A 16007-nucleotide genomic window follows, 5' to 3' on the forward strand; every position below is an offset into this window, starting at 1 on the left:
TCAGGTGGGAGCTGAGCAAGGCAAACAGAATTCTGTTTCTTCTGTCCTGTTGGGACATCCCTATGTTCTCATCTCCTTAGGCCAATGTTGATTTGAACTGTGATTTTCTGAATCCCTGCATCCCTAAATCCCTGCTGTAAAGTGCAAGGGAGGATACAAATAAGGTAGGCCCTGCCCTCAAGTCTAACTGAAGAAATCTATAAACCAGTAACCTCAATAAAAGGAGCACTCTTTCTCACTCATGCAGGAGTAAGAAAGAAGATCTGAAAGGTGAAATGGGGTCACATGGGGCAAGTCCCTGCAAACACCAAGCTAAGGAGTACTATTTTCTTTATGTATAAAAATCATTAGTGTTTTGCTTTTCTCCACTTATTGCTCCTTGTTGAGGCACATCCATTATACAAAAAGGTCTTTACAGCAGCCAAAAGAGAGTAGCACAGCAGACATTGGCATCCCCATGCAACATATGAGGAAGTGAACCCTGCCCAAACTCAAACAGCAAAATGAGAAAGTGCCTATGGATTCTTATCTCCTGTATGTTTCCCACTACACTCCAGTGTTAGGACCCTTGGGCTTATAACTTACAGAGACCAACTCAAACTTGCTTTTTAAAAAAATTTAGGGCTATCCAGGCACCAGTGGCTTACACCTGTAATCCTAGCTACTCAGGAGGCAGAGATCAGGAGGATCACAGTTCGAAGCCAGCCCAAGCAAATAGTTCACAAGACCCTATCTTGAAAAAGCCCATCACAAAAAAAAAAAAAAAAAAAAAAAAAATCAGGAGGATCACGGTTCAAAGCCAGCCCAGGGAAATAGTTGATGAGACCCTATCTTAAAAAAAAAAAAAAGGGGCTGGTCATGAAGAAGAATGAAATCTTATCATTCACAAGTAAATGGATGGAACTGGAGAACATCATCCTAGGTGAGGTTAGCCAGGCTCAGAAGACCAATAATCGTATGTTTTCCCTTATATGTGGACTTTAGGTCAAGGGCAAATACAGCAAGGTGATTGGACTTTGGTCACATGATAAGGCAAGAGCACAGAAGGGAGGTATGGGGATAGGTAAGAAACCCAAAAAACATGATAGTATTTGATGTCCTCAATGCAAAGGAGCTAATGCAGAAACTTTAAAGCGACAGAGGCCAATAGGAGAAGGGGATCAGGAACTAGAGAAAAGGTCAGTTCAAGAAGAATCAACTTAAAATGTAACACATATGTACATGAAAGCAATGCAAGGACTCTCCCTGTATAGCTATCCTTATCTCAACTAGCAAAAACCCTTTGTCCTTCCTATTATTGTTTATACTCTCTCTTCAACAAAATTAGAGATAAGGGCAAAACAGTTTCTGCCTGGAAGCGAGAGGGTAGGGGAGAGAGGGAGGGGGGAGGGGGAAAAATGACCCAAACATTGTATGCACATATGAATAAATGAAAAAAAATAGAAAATACATACCTTAGGAAAAAAAAGGCTGGCAGAGTGACTGAAGCAGTAAGAGCACCTGCCTAGCAAGTATGAGACCCTAAGTTCAAACCCTGGTTCCACCAAGAAAATAAAAAAGGACAAGAAGAAGTTAATAGCTAAGAATTGGAGGCTAAGGCAAGAGGATTGAGAGTTCAAGACCAGCCTGAGCTACATAGCAAAACCCTATTTTAAAAGAAGAAGAAGAAATTTGATTTATGGAATTGGGAAGCATGAGATGGAAAGGTTCAGGCACAACTGGATTCAGGAACCATAATGCTGTCAAAGCTGTCTCTGTTACAAATTCTCAGATAGGAGGCATGGGGGTGTGGTTCAAGTAATAGAGCACCTGCCTAGTAATCACAAGACCCTGAGTTCAAACTCCAGTATCACCTAAGCAAATTCTCAGATGAGATCTCCCCACATAGCAATACAATTGTAGCAACAAATATTTGTTGGCTGATCTCTTTTAGCCTGGTACTGTTCTAAGCACTGTACAAATATTAATTCAGTTATTCCCCCAACATGAGGTAAATACTTTATTATTCTCATTTTGTAGATGTGTTGAAAGTAAAAGTAAAGGATTAAGCAACTTGCCCAAAGTCACCCAGTCAGTAAACCATGGAGCTAAGATTCAAATCTACTGATAAGTACTTTTCAGAGATGGCCACCAGCAGCTTGAGAGTTGCATCACCCTGAGAACAAGCAAATAAGCACAACCACAGTTCTCCACAACCACATCCAGCACTGCCATCTCCATTCCCAGAGCAACCCTGTCTGACCCTGCCTGAGTCCTTGCCCATCAATGAAACTGTTACCTGGGACATGGGTTGGGCCACTCCAATTGCCCTAGTTGGGTTTCTCCCACCTCCATAGTACAGAGGGTAGGGCCTTATGGTGGACAGCCAGAGACTAGTAAGGAACACTTCTAGAGAGAGCAAGGAAACAGGCAGGAAAACAGCTGGGCAGATGCCTACAACAAGCTCTTTGCTTCTTTGAGCCCAAGGAGGCTGCCAAGAATAGCTCCACCCTCTCCCACATCTACCTGGAAGTGAGCAAGCCAAGCCATTCTAGCATGTGGAAAGCTCTGAGGACTCACGAGGTACTGCTGAGCCCCAGAAATCCATGTCAAAGACTGGATTTCTCTTGTGCCATAGGGAAATTAGAAAACACCTTTAATTTCATACATGGGAAGTCCTATACTAAGCATTTGGCACTGGGTACATAAATGGTAGCTAGGATAAAAGGACATAATGATTATAAAGATTTGAAAACCAGGCTAGGTGAAACCTAGGAAATGCTTAGGCATCTCCTGGATTCTTCAACTTCTGCATCTCTATTTTTTAGCCACAGACCTACTCTAGAATTGACATGACCTTTGACAAAGCCTCCCTGCCCCAGTTCCTATTCCCTAAGGCCCACATTGTTTCCCCTTCCTACAGTACAATTTGTACTTGTCTGGGCTCCCTCCTGCTTCCCACAGCTGGGCCACATGGTTCCAGGATACTGTTAGAATCCCAGCAACTGGATAGTATAGTAAATAGGTAACTGAAAGCTTTGGAAGCTGGTCCATGGGTCCCTAAGGCATCCCAGCCACCAGGCACGGGGCCAACAAAGCTCCAACAGTTTCCATAAGGATGTAGTGAGGACACAGCAGACACAAGGATTGAGTCAGGCGCCAGTCCTGTCCTCTTTATGTCTTCTTCATACAGCATGCTGCCTGCGTGAGGGGGGAGCCTGTTCCCCTTGTCAAGACCTCACCAGATCCTATTCATTCTGTTTCCAAAGGAGAACTTGAGTATGTCTTCTTTCTTCATCCCACTGCCACAGTCTCGTCTAGGTGACTATCATCTGGGATTCATAACCCACACCAGCCTCCTTACTGCCCCCTCCACTCCTACACTGCCCCTCCCACCCATAGTCTTTCCTTTCAGCAACAGACTGATCTTACAGCAGATGTCAGATTACTTCAGTCCCAAAGCTTGTTAACAGCATCCCATTCACTAAAATAAAATCTGCTGTCTACACCATGGCCCTAAGCCCTGTGACTTCAAACTGCATGCTATGACCCATCAATCCAGAGAGTGCAAATAGCACTTTTTAACCAAAATTGAGCAGAACAGAATAAAAATTAGGATAAATTACACATCATATGTTAGCCAGTTTCTGTTACTGTGACAAAATACCTTAGAAAATCAACTTAGAAAGAATAGGTTTATTTTGGCTCATATCTCCGAGGCTCCAGTCCACGATCAATTGGCCCTGTTACTTTGGGCCTGTGGTGGTCCCATACCTCATGTCAGGAGCACATGGCAGAGGAGGCCTGTTGCCTCATAGTGCCTGGGAAGCAAAGAGTAAGAGGAGGGGCCAGGGTCCCAAATATCCCCTTCAGGGCACACCCCTAATGACCTAACTTCCTTCCACTAGGCCCTACCTCCTAAAGGTTCTACTACACCTACTAGCACTCAATGGGAGGGCCTTTGAGGAACATTCAAGATCCAAACTTTAGCACTTAGTAAGGCTAAATATTGTTCCATAAAACCTAGGCTTCTGTTATATACATATAATAAAATATAAATATGTAGGCACTAATTCAGAATGGAACTCATGGTTATCCTAAGTCAAGATCATGAATCTGTATTACATTCATGTAGTCCAGACCCTATTAGCCCAAACAGCCCCATCTCAAGCAATTCCTCCCATCACTCTCTGCCCTCCCAAGTGGGCTCACCAGTTCCATTCTTACATCTGTCTTGCTTCAGTTTTTGCATATGCTTTGTCCTCTGCATAGAATGTTCCTTGTATATTCTGAGTGGTTAGCATCTCCATCCTTTAACTCTTAACCTGTCACCACCTCAGAGAAGCCATCCTTGACTCCTGCCTGAAGTGATTGTCTCCACTGCTACTATCTGTCTCTGTAAGTTATAATTCTTACATTTGCTTGCTTGCTTTTCACCTGTTCTCTCCAATAGAATGAAAGTAAGGAATGTAGCAGGGCACAGTAGTACGTACCTGAAGTCTCAGCTTCTTGGGAGACTGAGGCAGGAGGATTACTTGAGCACAGGAGTACAGGGCCAGCCTGGGCAACATAGTGAGATGCCATCTGTTAAAAATAAAATAAGGCCATACACGTGGCTCAAGCCTATAATCCTGGCTACTTGGGAGGCAGAGAACAAGAGAATCATTGTTCAAGGCCAGCCCAGGCAAAAAGCTCACAAGACTCTATCTCAATCAGTGGCTAGTGTGGTGGCACATGCTTGTCATCCCAGCCATGCAGGGAAGTACAAACAGAAGGATAATGGTCGAGGCCATCTGGTCATAAAGCAAGACCCTATCTCAAAAGTAACCAGTCAAAAACAAGGCTGGAGTAGCTCAAGTGGTAGAGCACCTGCATAGCAAGCACAAGCACTGAGTCCAACCCCCATTACCACCCAAAAAATAAAAATTAAATTAACTAGGACTTGAGGTATAGCTCAGTGGTAGAGTGCTTGCTTGGCCTACACCAAATCCTGAGTTCAATTCCCAACACCACAAAAAATAATAAATAATAATTAATAAATTTTAAAAGAAAAAGGAAGGGAGGAAAGAATAAATGAGGGAATATGTGTGTTTAAGTGCCTGGCTTGGAAGGATGTAGCCCAGATACCCAGAATGTAGCTCTAATTCTGCCCTGTTGGATGAGGGGTTTGCTTCTGAGGGTGTTAATACTTGACAAGGGCCTTCTCAGCACTGCCATTCTGCCATTCTTTGGTCTGGAATTAGAATGTGGGCTGGCTGGGGATAATGGTCATTTCTTTCTAGCATAGATTTCTTCATTTCCTACATCTCTTGGGTTTGTACACCAACTTCTGAGGAGGCCAGTCAGTCTTACAAGTGTCATTTACATATTAGGGGCACAAAACTCAGTGACTTAGGAATTTGCTCAGACTAACAGAATAGAAAAACCATGTGCCAAACTAAGACCCTTGGCTTCTACCTTGATACCATTTTTTGTAACCACCCAAGTTAGCTGGCCTTTGAGAAGAAAGAGAACTGTGGAGGGAAGAGACTTTCATGGCTTCTCTTGCCCTAGTGATAACATTACTCTCATGCCCTCAGAGGCAAATAGTTTGAGGTCCTTAGCCCCCTACACTATAACATGAGCTAAATCTAATGCTAACTCAGAGACAAGCTCTCTGAACTTCCCTTACCACATTTTTGAAGTGGGAATAATAAAATCTACCATATGTTAATTGTCATGAAGTCTCAGAGACATCTCAAGAGACTGCAGTATTTTTTTTCCTTGGAATGTTACCTGAAATTGGCTCTCCAAGCTGCTCATGTACCGAGGAGGGTAACTTGGGTTGGGTATGCAGAGAGTCCTTCCTCACTCCCCTTCCTCAATCCCTAACTCAGGAACCTGGCGGACAGAGGCCATGTTCAGTGAAGAAGCACTCATTGGAGTTCCCAGTGACATCCCTCTTCAGAGTGCTGCTACCCTAGGTGTCAACCCCTGCACAGCCTACAGGATGTTGATGGACTTTGAGCAGCTGCAGTCAGGTAGAAACCTGGAGGGGGGGGTGGTGAGCAGGCCAGGGCCTCCCTACTGGAGTGCAACTTCAGTCCTGTCCCTGAGACCATAGAAACTTGTCATGGAGAGTTCTGGGGGATGGTGGTCCCTAACCTGGATGTGTTGTTGCTTTTACTTAGAAATGTGCTGAAAATTCCCCAGGAGATATTCCTGGGAAACTACTAAAAGGTCACATTCCCTAGAGCTTGGGATGGAATGCTGTCACCCAGCAAAAATGTGTTGAGCTGTGCTAAACTCTGGGGATACAAAGCCAGACAAGATAGATACAGTCCCAGTGTTTTCAATAAAATGCTGAACTTTGTGTTAGTAATTCCACTCAGCATTTATACAGCAGTTTCCATTCACAAAGGCACCATCCCCACAGAGCGTGTCACATCCTCAAAGCAGTGCTGTGAGGTTAGTGTCATGGGTAAGAGCCCCAGCCCCAGGAAACCAAGCTAGGTCTAAACCCTGGCTTCATCTACCCTCATGATATAAATTCACGGCCCACATCATCTGGTTTCTTCCATAAGATGGAGAAGGAGCTCAGGGCTAATAAATCACTGCAGTGTAACTTAACAGAGGGCCTGCCTGCAGTTCAGTGACTATCAGTTACTTTTGTTAGTCCTCTTTTTATCAGGGGGGAACAAGAGGCCCAGAGAAAGGAACTGTTTGCATGAAATCTCTCTGCAAGTAAACAATGCCAGCTGTTTTATTGGAGCTCACCGAAAGCACAGCCTGAGACTAAGAGTAGAGACAGACAGTTTCTTGGGAAGTGGTCAGGGAGTGGGAAGGCAAGACTGGAATGAAGGCAAAGCCCATTAAGGCAGGTCACTGCTATAGGCAACCTGAGCTCAGTCCTACTGGCAACCCTCTAAAGACCCTCATAAAACCCAAATTAACCCCTAAATGTGGCTGGGCCGGTTTTCTGACCTTGTCTCCCATTAGTTTTTGGTTTTTGTTTCATTTGCAGTGCTGGGATTGAATCCTGGGCCCTGCACATGCCAGGCAAGCACTATACTACTGAGCCACATCCCTGGCCCTACCTCCCCATTGTATAAGAGCTGCCCCTGCACACTGTGCATATCCTTGAGCTGGCAGGGACTGTAGAAATCATCCAGACTACTTCTCTCATGCTAGTGAGGAAGCTGAAGCCAAGAACTGTTGGTATGATGAAGTTAGGTAACTAGCCACTGGCCAAGCTTCCTAGGTTCTCCCAGCTGTGGCAGAGGAGTCTTGGAAGTCTTCAGTGGAGAGAGCTGACAGGTATGACCAGGGACTATTGCTGAAGTCTAACACAGCAACACTGTGGCTACCTGTATCTCATCCTCTGAACCACTCCTATCTCAGGCTGCAGCTGTGCTGGACACATCTTGACATTCTGACACCACCCATGTAAGTTCTCACTGTGCATCTCTACAATTTTTTTCTTCAGCACTTATGTGGCCTGGGCTAGATCAATGTTGAACAAACTTACGATCTTGACCCATGATAAGAATTACATTTCACATTGTTATCCACTACATATGCATATATGAACATACATATATATATACATATACATATATATACATATTATATATATGCATTATATATATATGTATAAAATGGAAACCAATCTTTCATGGAACAATATACATAGGTGCAGTGTTATTTTTTATTTTATTCTCCTTGAGTCTTAACAACAACGAAACAATGCTGCTTGCAGCTCACCAAACTGATTCTTAATGCACTAGTGACAGCCTGTATGCTGGCTGATGCCTGGTGAAGGAGAGCGGGTATTCAATCCCTAGTACTACAAAATAAAAGCAGAAAAACCCAAAGTCTGTAGGACCCTGTTTGTATGGCTTCCCATTTGTCCATTATGACTCTAACCCCATTTTAAGGCAGTGCACCTTTATTTATTTTACTTTTCTGTGGTGGTACTGTCAATAGACAGGTCAGGCTTACGCCTGTACATTGACAGAGATGCCCTCAGAGTGTTGTGAGGAGCATAGAGGAAAGAACCCAGGAGGTTTTCAAGAAGAAAGCACAAGCAAGTGAGGGAAATGGCCTAAGCAGAAAGTAGAGGACATGAAAGTTTGGAGGATGATGAGGATGTAAAATCAGTTAAACAGAAAGGTCTAAATTATAGAGTGGCCAAGTCCTGGGAGGCACCAGGGTATTGTGGGAGTTTGGGAAGCATTGAAGGAACAGTGAGTGACAGTCCAAGCTCTGAAAAGGCACCACTTCCAGGTCCTGGGTCCTTTTTGAGCCTGAGGACTCTATCTCTTGCCCTATGTTAGGATCCCAGGCTGAGAGGCCTTGACTTATTGTAGGTCTGCCAGGCTTGACTCAGGCCTCTTCCTGGCTCCACAGGGGATTCTGTCATCCAAAATGCATCCAACAGTGGAGTGGGGCAAGCAGTCATCCAGATCGCCGCAGCTCTGGGCCTGAGGACCATCAATGTAGTCCGAGACAGGTGAGTTAGAAGGCCTAATCCCAAACACTTGGGCCTTTCTACCTAGCATCCCTGCAGGTGCCCATATCGCCACCAGATGGCGCCTTTGCATAAGCACAAATGGCCTCCTTTATGGATAGTTATAGTTGGATCCTGAAACAGATGAGTCAACCCCAAGAAATGAAGTCCAAGTGGCTTTTGGCTATAGGATGAGTGAATCTCTGAAATGTAAAGACAGCAGGAAAGAGGTGGAGACTGCCCTTATTGCACAGCCAAGAGTATTGGAGACTCAACTTATGATAACTCCACATTTTCAAAACAACAGTTCACATTTGGGAAAGTGTTGAGCTCTGTGAACTGTCTAGTCCAAAGCCTCCTATCCCCTTACATTTGTGCACTAAATACAGCTATGAAGGACACTGAGCAGGCTTGTCATCTCTCACAGATGAGGAAGCTGAAATACCAAAGAGAGGATGCAGCTTGCTCATGAAAACACAGCAAGTCAGTAAAAGACTTATTTCTTCCCAATGTATTATCCAGTTTCTTTAAGCCTCACTGTGGCTATATCTGTCATGGAAGTCCAATCTTAGTAAGAGAACTGATGCTCACTTTACTTCCAGTTTCCTCAATGCCACTAACAAAAAATTATTCTGTTTGCCTTAGCCAAAATGGCCAGGGCCACTCCTGGGCTAAAATATGTTTGCACAACACCCTGAAGAACCCCTTGAAAAGAGGGGGGAAAGGTATTGGATTTGTCATTTCAGTAGAAATCAGGAAGTAGAATGGCTTCCCCTAGGCACAGATGGTTTTTAGCATCCGTGAGTTGGCAGGGCCTATAGAAATTTCCCACCCTGGCTCTGTCCCGTTGGAATGGCTTATGAGGAAATGAGGCTGAGAGCTGCTGGAGCATGATTAATTATGTGGCTGGCTCCTGCTCAAGGCCTGGTGAACCCCAATCCCAGTTTCCCAAGACAGAAACACAGGTTCTCCCAGCTGTGGCAGAGGGGTCCTGGGAGCTTTGGGGAGAAAAGTCAGCAGGTATGACCAGTGACCTTGGATTGTGTTTGGTTTCCAGGCCTGACATCCAGAAGCTGAGTGACAGACTAAAGGATCTGGGAGCTGAGCATGTCATCACAGAGGAGGAACTAAGAAAGCCTGAAACAAAAAACCTGTTCAAGGTACCCAGGAAGAGGGTGTTGCCCTCCATGCCTGGCCCATCTCCCTGCAAAAAGCTGACTACAGTTAGAAAAACTGGGGACTGGCCCTTGCTCCTGTCAGAAAGCCTACTTTTTTTTGCCTCTTCTTGGAAGGATAAAATCCATTCCCTTCAACTAGGGGCAGCATGCAGACACTAGGAGAGAGACAAGAAAAACAAAAGTTCAGGAAGCCCTATATGACTTGCACTTTTAAACATTTGTGGAGGGCTCCATCAACCCCCATCAAGAGTGTACTTCTTAGAAATGGGAAGAAACAGGCACAGAGAGGGTAGAAAAAGGAAAAGAAGCAACATTCCTAAGCTTCTGCCTCACATTTTACCTGCTAATCCCCAGAAAAGTTCTACAAAGTAGTTGTTACCAGTTTTATAGATCAGAAAACCCAGACTCAGGACCACATACACATGGTGCATTTGGGTGACCCCAGGTCTCTCTGAACTGAAAGCCCTTACTCTTCCAGAACACCCACCCCCAGCAGGCCTAGTAAATAGGCAAACCCTGCCTGAGCCTCTTTGCACCAAATTGTCTGGGGGACCAAACACACAACGTCGAGGCGTGTGCCCCTGAGAATGTTTCTAAAACAGAAGACCAGCATGTTGCATGTAAACCGAGTACTAAGCACTGAAGAGAGGAGCGCTCAGGGAACTGAAGCCCCTCGAAACTGAACATAGATGCTCCTAGTCTGTTCTTTCTCAGAGGAGGTGAGTTTGAATCAAGTCCTGAAATGGACAACCAGGCAAGGTTGCTGAAGGCCCTTTCTGGGCAAAGACAAAAGCAAGTTCAAAGGCATAAGCACCCCACTTCCATCACTCCCTTGGGCCAGCACGAACTTCAAACCCCACATGTAGAGTGGCAGCTCCCTTACTGCGGGTTCCTTATTTTCCAGGACATGCCCCAGCCACGGCTTGCTCTCAACTGTGTAGGAGGGAAAAGCTCCACAGAACTGCTGCGGCACTTAGCGTAAGTCCCTTGGTCCCTGCAGGTACAGTTTGCAGAATCCCTCCAGGTGTTCGTCAGGGAGGACTATCAAGTGACAGGTGGCAATGGTCATTGTGAGCCAAGACCAACTTAGCACAACATTGAGCAGAAAATAAGGACTATTGTCATCAGAGGCATGGGCACTTCTTTTTCAGCCTTTTTCTTTGTAGATGACTGAGAGGCCTAGTCAGCTTCCTTTTTCCCAGGGACCCAGGAGCAGGCTGCTAAACTCTGCCACAAGGGAATGGCCAAGGATTCATAACCTAGGGGCCTCTTAAAAAGTCATTTAGTCTGAACTTAGTAGCTTCAATAATTTTTATTGGCTTTTAAACTAGATTCTAATACAAAGGTAACATTATGCCTATTACAAAACATTTTGAAAGCATGTAGAAGTACAAAGGGAAAGGTAAACATGAAAGCTTTGTCACCCCACACCCAGGAAGAGCAGCACTGTTAACAGTGTTAGCTGTGCATCCTCTGTTCTCCCCTTGGACATACACTTCTCCAGCTGGAGGACAGGGCCTCTACAGTGACTCAATTAATATGGGCTGAGAGTGCTCACTAGCTACCAGGCACAGAGATGGCTAACCACCAAGGGAGAGCACAGGCTGGATGGGCACACAAACCACCTAGCCAAAGAGCTGGCATGAGAGTCACTGAGTGCTTACCATACAGCAGATTCTGCAGTGTTTGACTTGCCATCCTACTATCCCTAGGCAAGAGCTACTATTCCAGTTTCTTCCTTTCTTTTTTTCCTTTTGGTGCTGGGGATGGAACCCAGGATTTCTTACATGGTAAGCATACACTGTACCACTGAACTACTCTGCCTCTAAGCTACACCCCCGACCCCTCCATCTCCACTTTATACTTTGAGAAATGGAGCCCAGAGAGGAGCCCTGCTTGTCCATAGTATAGTAGGCAGGAGAATCAGACTTAAGCCCAAGTTTGCATGACTCTAGTGCACATGTGTGCAGCCCAAGTAGCCTCTGAGGCCAACTGCCACCCCTGTGTGGCTTCCAAGGAAACCTCATGCAGTGGTCGTAAGTATAGGCATTGTCATCAGAATGGCTGGGCTCAAGCCCCAGCTCTCTACTTACTAGCTCCAGACCTGTGAAAAATTAGGCAATACATGAAAAATGATCCAGGCCTCAGTCTCTCCAACTGTAGAATGAGAGTGATAACCCATTCTGCCTCTGAAGGTTGGTCTAAGGAACACTAAAATTATGTACAAATCACTATACAAATGACAGGTGGACTTCAAGTTTCTCGTCAGCAAAATGAGGGTGTCCTAGTGCACCTCTAGGGTTGCTATGAGAATTCAGAGACTTAACAGGCTTAGAGCCATGCCTGGCGCATGGCAGACATCCAGCAAATATCAGCTCTTCGGACTGGGCCAAGTGAAGGGGGAGACAGTGGAGAGGGCTTGGTTCTACAGGAACAAGTATCAGTTGAAGGGAACTTAAGACCAAATTAGGGGCTTGGGGGTACAACTAAGTGATAAGGCATGTGCCTAACGTGTGTGTGACCCTGGATTCCATCTCAGCACCAAAAAGAAAAAAAGACCAAACTACCCATCAGGCTCAGGGCCAGTTACCTACCTCACACAGCAGCTTCTTCCATTTTGTAGTTTAGTCTTCCTTTAGTTGTCCCAAAATGTGCTTCAGGTCACCCTTGATCAACAAGCTCATAAAAGAGCCAGGGAAGCCTGGCACCAGTGGGTCAGCTGGTGATCCTAGCTACTTGGGAGGCTGAGATCTGGAGGATTGTTGTTCAAGGACAGCCTGGGCAAATAGTTTTTGAGACCTCATCTCCAAAATAACCAGAGCAAAATGGACTGGAGGTGTGGCTCAAGTGGCAGAGCACCCATTTTGCAAGCACTAAGCCCTGAGTTCAAACCTCAGATCCCCATTAGCCTCATTCCTATTTGATTACCCAGGTAGGTATGTAGATGTCTGAGGACATTCATCAGGCACTCATCATTGTATCCTACACCCCTCCACATAACTCCTTAGCTAAAGAGCTTTTTCATAGAACTGATACTTAGCCAGGCATTCTTGTACTTGAGCCATGCTCCAACCCAGGGGCATGTTTAGAATGAGCATTTACAGATGATGAGACAAGGTCTAGACCATTTTCATTGAATTCACAAGGTCACATTCCTGTGAGGAGGATGGAGCCAGGACTGAACCTGGCCTTGAACTCTTTTTTTTTGTTTGTTTGCAGGGGTGGGGTTATGGGAGGGAGGTGTTTGGGCAGGGATTCATCTCCAGCACTCAATAAAGTCTACATGGATGGGTTGGGTCTGTGGGTTCCCAGCCTTGGCTAAGTATTCTGGTCATCTGGAATGGATATGGGCTTTGTCTTTTCTTGGTTTGGTTTGGTTTTGATACAGGGTCTCACAATGTAACAGACTGGCCTGGAATTCCATATGCAGCCCAGGCTGGACTGGAACTTGTTATCCTTCTGCTTCAGCCTCCTGAGTGCTAGGACTATAGTGTGCACCAGCATAGCCAGCTGTATGCAGGGTTTTTTTGTTTTGTCTTTGTGGTGATGGGGATAAAACCCATGGCCTTGCCAGCCAAGTGCTCTACCACTGAGCTACATCCCCAGTCCTGCATGTGTTGTTTTAATGTAGATTCTTGCCTCTTAACTTCTTACGTCCGTGGTTGGGTTTAGGAATCTGTATTTCTAATCCTTCTCAAGGATTCTGCGAACAAGGTTTAGGAGACAGGATTGGAATATAAGTGCCACAGTGGGTTCCCCTGGGGGGATTCTGGACCATGACAGGTTCTCTCTCTCTGCCTGTACCCACTCTGTTCTGTCTGGACTCTGCAGGCCTGGAGGAACCATGGTGACCTATGGGGGGATGGCCAAGCAGCCCATCATAGCCTCTGTGGTAAGCTGGGGATGAGGGGCAGGGGTGGGGGAGATATGCTACAGACCAAGGCTAGGAGAACTCAGCAGCCTCTTTCCCTGGCCCATAGTTGTCTAAACTCAGGTTATGCCCCTGTGGGGGGTGGGGAGAGAGGGTGAGGGGAGGGGTTATACCCTAAGAAGTGCCTAAAGTCCTTGCCTCACAGTCCCTTGCCTTTACATCTCCTGTGTCCACAGAGCCTGCTCATTTTTAAGGACCTCAAACTTCGGGGTTTTTGGTTGTCCCAGTGGAAGAAGGACCACAGTTCAGGTGAGAGGATGATGTTCTGAGGCCAAGGTATACAGGACACAGCAGTGCCTAGTATGGCTGCAGAAGTGACCAGCTACTCTGAGCCCTGCCAAGTAATTGGATCCTCAACCCCACAACAGGATAAAGAAAAAAAGCCTGTAGACACAGCTGCAGTCAGCAAATCCTTACAGATTAAAGTAGGCTAGTCCTCAGGGCACAGAATCAAGTAAGGCAAGACACTGCCCTTGTCCTAAGGAGCTGACTGATAGTGGGGAAGACTGACAAATAAAGCAGGCTGCCAGGCACTGGTGGCTCACACCTGTAATCCTAACTACTTGGGAAACTGAGATTGGGAGGATCGAGGTTTAAGGCCAGTCTGAGGAAATAGTTTCTAAGACTTCATCTCCAAAAATAACCAGAGCAAAAATGGACTGGAGATGTGGCTCAAGTGGTAAAGCACCTGCTTTGCAAGCATGAAACCCCAGTCCCACACCCCCCTAAAAAAAAAAAAAAAAACCGAGAGAGAGAGAAAACAGGCTGAGTGCAGTGGTACATACATCCCTGTAATCCCAGCATTCAAGAGGCTGAGGGAGGTAGATTTCAAGTTCAAGGCCAGTGTGGGCTACAGGGTGACACAGCAACAGCACACTGGAGCCAGTGTGCCTGTGTTCATATCCTGCTTCCACCATCACTGGATCAAGGTTCTGCCAAGGGGAACTTGGACAAGAAACTGAATCTCTGCCTCAGGTTACACATCATAATAATTTAAACTCTTCTGAGCCCTGTTTGACAGGAGGAAACTGAGATTCAGAGTGGCTAAATAGTTCATCAGTTACTCCAGGATGTGAGCAGGTGAGCTCTCTGACTTCAGAACATGAGCCAGTACACTGCCGTTCCTGTCAGAGAGGCCTAGCTCCCCAGTGTGAGACCACAAGCTGACAACGAGAATCACATGGAGTTGTCCAAGTGAAGAAGAGGGAAGTGTTGGCATGCATAGGGCATTTCAGGCAGAAAAACAGTACGTGCAAAATCCCATAGTGGAGAGTGAGCATGACCAACCTGGCACCACAGTGATTATGAGTGACGAGCATTAGGTCTGCACTGGGGCTGAGAAGCTGGACGAGCAGGGCAGGTTCTGAACAGATTATAAAAGGCCTTAAAAACCTTTTCAAGGAGTTCAGACTGTCTTGAAAGCAAGTGGAGAGTGTTGAAGTGGTTTTGATCAGAAAGTAAAATTAGATTCAAAGGTTGAACAAATTTATGTCTGACAAAGTACTTCTCAGCCAAGGCCTTCACCGCTCATCTTCATGCACCTATTGGTGCATGCCTCAGGAAGGCCAGCCTCAGGTCAAGGGCTACTGGGGGAGTACAGGGCTGTGAAGAAGAGCACTTTTCTCAAGTCAAGCTCATCTAGTCAGTTCTTGTGCCAGGTGCACCCACCTCTCTCTGGGGGCTTGTTCTGGCTTCCCTGCTCCTCCCACCATTCAGTGCCAGCTACACCTCAGTCCTATTCTATGGGTTTGAGCCATCTCAGCCTCTGCTCAGAAGGGTAGGCTTTGCCTTTCCAGAAGCTCCTACAGCCACTCCCCATGTTCCTCTGTCCCCACCTTGGCCCTCACTGTCCTGGTCACAGGCAGGGACCAGGCCTCCTCCACAGCCACACCAGCTTTGGCAAAGCCAGGGTTCTTGAGGCGCCCAATTTACCCTCTCCTGTACCCTCAGGCATGCTAGGCAAGCACTCTACCACTTGAGCTGCACGTCCAGCCCTTTTTTGTTCATTTTTAGTGGTACTGGGGTTTGAACTCGGAGCCTCACTACATGAGCTACATGCTCAGCCCGTTTTAGTTTATTATTCTTGGGTAGGGTCTCGGGTTTGCTTTTTTTGGGGGGGTTGTTTTGTTTTTTTGGTCTGGGCCAGGCTGGACCCTGATCCTTCTACATAGCTGGAATGATAGGTGTGCACCACCATGTCCAGCTTTTTTGTTGAGATGGGGGCTGGCCTCAAACCATGATCCTCCTGATCTCTGCCTCCCCAGTACATAGGATTATAGGCAAGAGCCACCACACTTAGCATCCTCAGTCCTTCAGTTTGTATTATTTCTTGTTTTTGAGATAGGGTATCACTAACTTTGCCTGGGCTGGCCTTGAACTTAGGGTCCTCCTGCCTCTGCCTTCCAAGTAGCTGGGATTACAGGCATGCCTA

The 16007-nt window shown here is 46.1% G+C and overlaps 2 protein-coding genes across 5 annotated transcripts in view; one reads left to right on the plus strand and one right to left on the minus strand.

Annotated features, from left to right (window-relative positions):
* Positions 1 to 16007, minus strand: part of Ptpru (protein tyrosine phosphatase receptor type U) — a 117555-nt gene that overhangs the window by 92149 nt on the left and 9399 nt on the right. The gene's annotated exons all lie outside the window — the stretch shown is intronic.
* Mecr (mitochondrial trans-2-enoyl-CoA reductase) overlaps positions 1 to 16007 on the plus strand; it is a 34528-nt gene that overhangs the window by 12333 nt on the left and 6188 nt on the right. For 3 of the 4 annotated variants that reach the window (XM_020158501.2, XM_074080762.1, XM_074080765.1), the window contains exons 4-9: positions 5856 to 5999; positions 8368 to 8470; positions 9525 to 9627; positions 10550 to 10623; positions 13477 to 13537; positions 13753 to 13825. In XM_020158501.2, the coding sequence (XP_020014090.2) occupies positions 5856 to 5999; positions 8368 to 8470; positions 9525 to 9627; positions 10550 to 10623; positions 13477 to 13537; positions 13753 to 13825 (558 nt within the window). The remainder of the gene's footprint in view (positions 1 to 5855; positions 6000 to 8367; positions 8471 to 9524; positions 9628 to 10549; positions 10624 to 13476; positions 13538 to 13752; positions 13826 to 16007) is intronic. The other variant, XM_074080763.1, reaches the window with a different exon arrangement.

This window comes from Castor canadensis, chromosome 7 (assembly GCF_047511655.1).
Source record: "Castor canadensis chromosome 7, mCasCan1.hap1v2, whole genome shotgun sequence".
In the NCBI taxonomy this organism is placed as follows: domain Eukaryota; kingdom Metazoa; phylum Chordata; class Mammalia; order Rodentia; family Castoridae; genus Castor; species Castor canadensis.